Genomic DNA, 9,357 nt, shown 5'->3' on the forward strand with positions numbered 1-9,357 from the left:
CTTATTCTTATTCTTATTCTTATTCTTATTCTTATTCTTATTCTTATTATTCTTATTATTCTTATTATTCTTATTATTCTTATTATTCTTATTATTCTTCTTATTCTTATTATTCTTCTTATTCTTCTTATTCTTCTTATTCTTCTTCTTCTTCCAGCACAAGGCTGCAGGGTAGCATAATTAGCTGAGGGAATGGTTGTGCTGCTGATGCAATGCCTTCTGTAGGTTAGGGCAGGAATTTGTAATTTGGCCATGGTGCCGGCAATAGTTCACCTACTCTTCGTGAAGTACACTATGGGATCTTTAAGGTCCACCAAATAATGCCGACAGACGGAATACCAAGCTTAATGTTCATCCGAGGGGTGACATACACATTGATGAACCACCCTGCTTGTGAGGCACTGGGTTGCAGTTTATAGCTGACACGAGATTTAAACCCAGGCTAGTCAGCTTTGAGGCGAGTATGCATACCCCTCGGCCATCGTGCCAACCTTATTCACCTGATGAATAACCTTAAACACATACCTGTGCCAAGGCTTGTCTTTGATGAATTCAGGTCACCTCATTTGTGACATGTATGACACAAAAATTGGTTGGAAGTATTTTTTTAACCTCCTTAAAACATCTGCATTTGTTTGTCAACCACATGTCAAACAGGATGTCTGTAAACTAATGCTGGTGGGTGCACCCCAAAGGGAAAATGATGCTAAATTCATCACCTTTACAATTCCCATTGCACACATCCTTCTTTTTTTGTCTTTTCCTTACATCTTTCACTCTCTCAAGGCCTTTAACCTGAGACACTCAACTTGTCCAAGTAATGATCCTTCTGCAGATTCACCTACAAGCACAAGCAAAACCTTGCTTACCACTTTTATTTCTTTATTGAGTCAAATTAGATCAAAGCAAGCTGATGACTCTTACTTACTCAGAACTCCTTGTTTGTGGGACACTGTTTGAAGTCCCAATTCCCCTTATGGATGTGGTTCAGCATTTTACCCGAGCCTATCAGTGAAAGATGTACTCTCGCCTATCTTGCAAAGTGTATGGACAGCCCCATGAATAAGAAGGGCATGATATGCCTGTTATTGCCCCATTTGGAACAGCTTGCAGCCGCTCATCCATCAAAGAAGGAAGTCCATTTGTTGCACTGAAGTCATGTAACCAGCTAGTGTTTTGGTCTCTTCCTCATTTAAATCAACCAGATGGATCACTCCAATTTGGAACAGATATGCACCATCACCCACAATCATGAAAGCACTATCAGGCTGTCACTTGTAGTGTTGTTCCATTTGAGCTTTCCCACAATCCCATTTTCCCATTATGGATTGGTCTATTTGGTGCTGCCATCGAAGCAGATCAGCCAATTATTGTTTTCTCATATTCTTTTTGTAAAAGTAAACAAATGTGTGCCATGCTATCCTAATATTAGAAATTATATACATACAAGTTCCTTCATGAACCTTAAATGATCATTGAAGAGGAAAAGTAATATTTGTCAGTTGGCTAAACTACCGAAGCATTTGTTTAATATATGATAAATAGTGTTATACATTAGAGGTTGTTTTTTTTCTGCAAGGATGGAGGCTTATGGAAGCATTTATTTCTGTGACGGAGGTATATTATGTCCTCTTTAACCCCTTTGTTGATTTTGTTTTCAGAATGTCAAAGAAAGTAAAGTTGTTGTTTTTTTTGTAAAGAAAGTCGAGGCACATGGAGGAAATTTGATAACTTTTTCATTCCTATGAGCAATATTATTTGATGAGGCCGAGTGAAGCGAGGTCGAGGCCGAGACCGTTTATTCCTGATATGTGAAACTCCCTACAACCCATGCCTACAGAAAACAGATTTTTAGAAATCTGTTTTGGTGACCATCAGGCTGGTCACCGGCCATTTTTTCCATCCAATCATATAACTTGGTTAATCCTTTAAACCCTGAGCTCCTTGGACTTTCGGCTTCCCCATCCTGAGCTCCCTGGAGAAAAATGCGGCCGCCTGGGTTTATGAAGGTTTAAATAGCGGCTAGTAAAACAGCCACTAGGGTTCAAAGGGTTAAAAAATTATACATAAAAAAATCACAAGGGAAAACTTGATGCAGCTTGCATTAGAAGCGGGATGTTGTATGGCAGCGAAACATGGGTGATCAAAAAGGAGGATGAACGGAGGTGTGAATGAAATGAAATGAGAATGGTGAGGTGGATGTGTGATGTGACACTGAAGCATAGGAAATCAAACGTGGAATTAAGAGATAGGTTAGGTATAGAAAGCAGAAGTGAGGTTATGCGTAGGGGTAGGTTGAGATGGTTCGAACATGTAGAAAAGATGTGGTAAGGTAGTTGTGTGAAGAGGTGTATAAATATGAATGTGAATGGAAGGAGAGCTAGAGGCCATCCGAGGAAAACATGGAATGTGTTGCTGAGAGATGATCTTAGAGTTAAAGGCCTAACAAGAGGGCTAGCAAGGGATCGTGCAGCCTGGAAAGCAGCCATTAGGTGAACCACGGCTTACACGTGCAAGCATGGAAACGGCCGTAAAACGATGATGGATGATGATGATGATGATAATGATGATGGGTAGGCACTCCTATGTGGAAGTTTTGTGTCAATTTCTCAAGAAGTTGTGGAGAAAACTAATTTAAAAGTGAATATAGGTGAAAAAGTGAGGGTGGAAGGAAAAAAAAGTGAGGGCCTCCTCTGATGTTCCACAGCGTGGTCAAGGGTTGTTGTGGCCACCTATTACTAGTTGGTATTGCATACTTTGTGGCGTGTGGCAATATTTTATTTTGCTGAAACTATACTCAAAACTTGTTTTTTTTCTTGCAGATCCACCAGGGCCAATTGACAACAGCAAGATTGCCATGAACAAGGGAGGTCACATGGTTGTCAAAATGGGTGAGCCTTAGTTTTCCCAAGTGTATATATTGTTGTGGTCACGGGGAGGCCACAAGGGATGGACTGCCTCGGGTTATTCACCAGAATTGCAGGCCGTCGCACACAAATACCTTTGTGACATGGCGGGTCACTAATTTACCGCGAACGACAATAACTCGACCATTTTACCACCGTCTAAGAAACTGTTTACCTCACAGTCACATGACCTCCTTACCGGGGAACGCCCTCAATACGTACTTGTGTTAACCAGATTACCTACCGAATCAGGTGCAGCCGAGCAGAACTGCCAAGTACGTGATGGTTATCAGGGGAATCTTTGGGGAATAATGTCCTGGCTAAGATAGGGTGCAAGCCATGCTGGACTAATGAAGGAAAACGAGCTGGGAACATTTCTAAACAGGGCATTTATTTACAACCAAAGTGAGGAAAGAAATGTGGCACAGTGAATGGGATTCATTGGTATGTACAGCAGGGAAAGCAAGGAATTTTGGGGTGCAGAAAAAGGCAAGCAATCTTACAAAGGCAGACAGAGCAGTTATCCCATTATAGCTTCTACAATCTTAACTTATGCTCGGACAGGTGCCATCACACACACACACACACACACACACACACACACACACACACACACACACACACACACACACACACACACACACACACACACACACACACACACACACACACACACACACACACACACACACACACATATACACACACACACACACACACACACACACATACACACACGGAAGATTTGATATAGCCCAGAGAGAAAGAAAGCAGGTGAGGGTTAACAACCTCCCGGTACCTGGTGCGGTCGGCAGACCAACGCAACACAAAACGCTTTGGGAGAGGCAGGTGGGAGGAAGACTGATTATGTTTTGTCTAAGATGTGGGAGTGGGAAGTGTAGTGTGACATGGGGGTGGGGTGGGGTGGGGGGGGGGTTCAGCATCATGCAAGAGGAAAATGTGAATGCGAGTCAGTACGTTTGCTCCTTCGGTTCGACCCGTAAAAGAATAGTCGGGCTTTGCCCATGTTAATGCTCTTTTATGCCTCCACAGTAGATGAGTTAGATGGAAAGAAAGATGGAAGAAGAAGATGCATAAGGAGAAAGTCCCTCTCCTATCTGTGTAAATGCCTGCAAGTGTAAATGTCTGTACCTCTTGGGGATCGCTCAAACAGAGTGGCCCCACCTCACGGCAGTAGTGTGCGATCCCCCACCCCTGCTTGGTTACAGATACTCGTAGCGCCTTTTGCTCCACGCCGACCAGCTTGCTGACTGCCTGCGTGGCGATCCCGTTTGGCTCCGCATTCCTTCAGCGGCAGCACCGACAGCCACAAACACGAAGGCGAGCAGCAGCAGTGACCAACGAACAGGATGGACTCGTGCAGGCGAGCAAGCTGACTGAACGACCCACGAGCAGGCTGACTGGAAGAGAGACTGACCCCAAAAAGTGACCCAAAAGAAAAGAGAATGAACTGACTCCGCTCTGCCATTTTTATGGGCCCAGACGAAGGAAGGGGCCGAGGACTGCATCTCGACGAGCCACAGGCAAAATCATACTCCCTGATTGGAACAAAGCGGCCGTAGCCACGCCCCGCCAGGCCTCAGAGCCGGAAACTGGCTCAGTTATTCGCTGACCTTGGCACGGTTCGGAGCTCTGAGCTCTATATGGGGCCGCGGTCCGGATGCGTGCTCTGGCCCCGAAGATGCGCTGCCCTTCATTCCAACATGGGAATGTTGCAAAATTCCTGCACTACACGTGGGTCCCTCCCCGAGCCGCAGCACATGTCCGTGTCTCGCGTTATGCCCTGGAACAGCTCGATCCGAGTCTCCTCCGGGTCCCTTGAGGTTTTGGTGTGGATTTGACCACCATGGGGCAGTTATGGCAGTCAAAGAGCAAGGCCCTCTTGTCTTTACAATCTTTGTGAGAGGTGGTGATGATGTGGCATCTGTAACGAATGGTGATTGCCACGTGGCGTCCATGGTTAGGGCCGAGTGGCACGTGGCGCTCGTAGTAAGATGGTGAATAAAAGTCAGGATTTAGCAGAGGTTGTGGTGGGGATATTTTTCCCAGTTGTCGGAAGCGGTTGTGGTGAACATGGTAAAGTGTGGTGAGTGGAGTGAAGGCTGAGATGAGGTGGCGGTTGGGAATTGGCATGCACATTTGAACGGGGAATGGGTGTGCAAACTCCAACAAAACAATGTACTAGTGCGCTGTTCACCGGATGCGCCCACAGCACAAACATGCTGCAAATGCTCGTAGCGTGTGCACATTCTTATTTGCATGGTGTGCGTGCTTGCTTGCATCGTTCGTGTAATGGAAAGGAAAGGGTTAAAGGTTAAAGTGGAGGAATACAAGAGATATAAAAGACCTAACTATGAGAGTCCCACGCAATGCATCTTTCCCCTTTTTACCCACGAGACATGTGGAGGGGACTGTCTAACTCTAAGACGTATATTATTGAAACAACTTAGTCCGGGAGCTTGGTGAGATTTGTTCAACATGGAAGGTGCAGAAGGTTTCGGGTGCCAGTGCTGTAGAATTAGGTTAGGGGACCCCAAAAACTCGATTCTTAAGTTACGCCAGTGGTGGGTGGGGTGGGGGTCCCACCCCAAAACGCACCCCAAATTGTATTTGTTCAACATGAAGGGTGCAAATACCACACCAGTGTCATTTGGTAGAGGAAAGTACACTGAATGAGAAAATTGAACTTAAGAATGGGATTTGTGGTGGAGAGGGTACTTAAGAACGAGGTTAATTAACTGCGAATTAGACATTTATTTAACATAATATGTGCAAGTCTAAAACCAACATTAAAATTTACCCATAGACAATATAAGTTTTATTCATCAACTTAAGAATGTAATTGGTGGTGGAAAGTGTACTTAAGAAAGGTCAAAGGTCACGGATGAACAATTTTTGACTTAATGACCCTTTTTGCAGGTTTTCAATTCACAAGTTCACAGAAATGTTGTTTATCGAAAGATGCAACAGGGTCATATACAAAGTCAATGAATCACGGGCCACCAGTCTTGGTAAAATGTAATTTTATAGTGAAAATCGCAATCTTTTGACCCCTTTACCCAATTAAAATTTTAATTAACATAAAAAGTAAGGGGATGAAACCTTGCATTTAATGTGGATTAGAATGATACGATGTATGATCACTCACTTAAGAATGATATTTTTGGTGGTAAAGGTACATAAGAAGGGGTTGAAGGTAAGTTTGCACCGAGTGACCCCTAATTAAAAATGCAATCAACATGAAAGATGCAACAGTGAAACCAGTCGCTAAAGTTTGAAATGGGTACATTGATTAGTATGGTGGTAAAGGTACTTAAGATGAGGAGATAGACGAGTTGGCATGATTGACATCAACTCAACATCAACTCAACATCAACTCAACATCAACTCAACATCAATAGACCATTTGGCATCAATCAATGACAGGTATCAAACTGGTGATGATATTGAACATCCCTTGTGATATTCTGAAAAATTCTTTAACATTGCTTGTGAGCTCAGTCACTCTGTACCAGGCTAAAGGTCAATTTGCATTGTATGACCAGCACTGAGGGTAAACATGGCGTCATGCATTTGGCAGATCTGGGACCTGGTGTTTGTTTCATTTCAGCTACTGCACAACTAATCTTCATCAGAAGATAGGCAGTCTTCATCATCAGATGAAGAAATGCTGAAGTCGCTGTCATCAGAGCTTTCTGGATCCAAGGCATCATCTTCGTCTGGGGTCAAAGAATCTGGAAATTGAGGACCATCGAACCAAGTGATTTCATATTGATCATCCACCAACTCCCACCCATCAGCTGATGATGGATGCTGGCAGATTTCTGATTTGTCAGCATTGGCCCACATCTTTGCCATGAATGATGATCTGCTTATGTGTTTGGAAACCTTGGATTCACAGGGAGGAATCAGGCTGGCGTCAATGCCCTTCAGCTTCGCGAGGCAGTTCTCAGCTCTGACCTTTGGTCTATATGTCTTTTCAAATATGTTGTAGCGATGGTCATTGAGTGAGACATGTTTTCCCTTTAGACCGTACATCTTGGTTGTAAATTTGTTCAGGGTGTCTCTGTCTTCATCAGTTATCGTTCCTTTGGTCATCTCTGAAAATGCTTTCTGGGCATCATTGTCTTTCACAAGCTGTGCAAAGGGGCGAACTTTTCCCTTCCCGTGGAAAGAGGAGGTGTAGTCTGATCCGGTGAACGCATGGAATCCTGGTAAGGCAGAGCAGAGAGGCTGTCTGATGCTGGCACCAATGGCAGTGATGTCAGTGTATCTGCGATTATTTCCTGTTGATGTTCCAACCATTTGATTCATCTCGAGTTTGTGGGGTCTTGTTCTGATAGAGTATACCCATGGTATCATGGAGAGTATCGACACCAGATAGTGTCCCAGTTAACTCGTCAAAATTGTTAAATGCAAGCCCCATTGGTGTCTCTACAACAGTACCATCTGGACATGCCATCTGTCTAGCCTGTATGGATTCCCCCAGTGCTCTCTCAAGTTCTTCAAGTGCATGATAATTGACAATACGTCCAAACCTGTTCAATATTCTTACCAGCTTTTTGCTGCCTGTCATTGACTTAATCGCCATGCCAAGAGTAATATGTTTACCTGGTTATATATTGCCATTTCTCACAATGAAAAGTGCATCTCGACTGGATGAGGCAACATATCGTTCAACCTTTTCACTATATTTTACAGGATTTGCACCACCATACAGAACGCTGTAGAATGACAGCAAGAGATCTGGAACTGGAGCTTCGCCAGTCTTCAGATCATTCAGACTAGGATTGTCTGGGAGGGGAGTTCTCTGCACTGCTTTGATCGATTCACGCAAAACGAATGCAGCCTTTCGAATAGCTGCCTCTGATGAATGAATGTAATCAAAAGCCGAACAGAGAGCAGCTTCACCCAACCCTTTCACAAACACAACATCACCTCTTTTGAGTGATTTACCACAACGCATTTCAATTTGATCGAATCTTTTCAGTAGATTCTTTGACAAGTTTTGAGCAGATGTAATTGTCTCCACATCGGCATCCTCACACATTTCTACATATCGGCTGTAAAGAGATACAAGGTATTCTGGCCTACGTTTTTTGATAACCCACTCTTCAATACATTTATATATACCAAGGAGTGCTTTATTATTGGACTTCTTTTGGCCAGTTTCACAGCTGGTTGATTTTACAGATGCCAAATTGATATAGAGACGTCTGCAACTATGATGATATTTCACTTCCTTAACTACAAAGTCAATGTCTGCAACTTTTCCTAGGAGTCTATAGTCATTTCTTGCAACAGCAGCAGCTTTGATTGTTGATTCTGCCTGCTTAGTTTCACATGCAGTGAGGGTTTCCTCTGTGCTACCTTTCTTCCGTCGTACTTTTCTGCAGAAAAGGCACTTCATGGGGAAAATACCCAATGGACATGAACCTGGTGGCGACTGAATATTTGAACGTAGTTGTTTTGGAGCAGGGGTACTCACAGTCACACCAGTCTGTGGAACAGCAGTAAAGTTCTTGTAGCATTGGACGTGGTATCCTTGAGATATAGCAACGTTATTTGGCAGCGATTGGACGACTTGAAAGTATTTTGAGCCTTTGAAGTTCTTCTTGAGTGCCCTCTTGGATGCAGCTTCTTTGACAACGGCCCATTTTTCAGGATTGAAGGACAAAACATCAGAGCTTGGTTTCTCGCTACTGGTACTGGTGGATGGCTGTTCAATGTGAAGGATGCATGTTCTGGCGTCTGCCACTCGAGCACCAGATGTACCAGGTTCTGATGGATTACATGAATCCATTGTCAGGGCTCTGGAATAAAAGGAATGTTGGTTTTGGTGGTCGGCACAGCATATCGTAAAACAAGTGAGCAGTCTCTGAAACATCCACTCAGAACATGATAGTTGATACACCCCATCGTCGGTTTGCAACTAAAGGGAAAGGGTCAGAAGGGGTAAAATAGTTCAATAAATCAGGGAAGGGTACCGGTACATGGGTGAACCGTGAAGCCAAAAATTATATATTGGGAAGTGGGGCATGTGGATGGACCCGCTGTCCTCTTCTGCCACCTGCATGCCTACCACACATGTATTGCTTCAGTAATACACAAAACGCTCAACTACATTATTGTACACTCGACATCCCATTAGGCTTCATACATTGGATCAGAGTTATGCAATAGGAGCCAGCCTGATGGCATGGCCTACAGTCTAACTTCTGATATAGGTCTACATGTAGTCTTCTTAAACTCACCTATAGATTCTCATATAACATGCTAAAATGGATGTAACCTCTGAAATTGGTCAGCAGTTTTTCTTCATTACTCTTCTTGGCCCTCACATAGCCTGTACATTTCAGAAATCTTTGAAAATAGGTGGCAGCACTGACTTGAGCTATGGAATACCATATCATTAAAAAAAGAAATTGAT

At 43.6% G+C, this 9,357-nt stretch overlaps 1 protein-coding gene and 1 pseudogene across 3 annotated transcripts in view; one reads left to right on the top strand and one right to left on the bottom strand.

The window, feature by feature from the left end:
- Positions 1-9,357, top strand: part of USP33 (ubiquitin specific peptidase 33) — a 185,595-nt gene that overhangs the window by 166,430 nt on the left and 9,808 nt on the right. For all 3 annotated transcript variants that reach the window (XM_085882453.1, XM_085882452.1, XM_085882454.1), the window contains one exon: positions 2,823-2,891. In XM_085882453.1, the coding sequence (XP_085738579.1) occupies positions 2,823-2,891 (69 nt within the window). The remainder of the gene's footprint in view (positions 1-2,822; positions 2,892-9,357) is intronic.
- LOC147026720 (uncharacterized) lies at positions 7,197-8,730 on the bottom strand (annotated as a pseudogene).

Source organism: Eptatretus burgeri, chromosome 5 (assembly GCF_056783735.1).
Source record: "Eptatretus burgeri isolate ZD-2024b chromosome 5, Ebu_testis_v1, whole genome shotgun sequence".
Classification (NCBI taxonomy): Eukaryota; Metazoa; Chordata; class Myxini; order Myxiniformes; family Myxinidae; genus Eptatretus; species Eptatretus burgeri.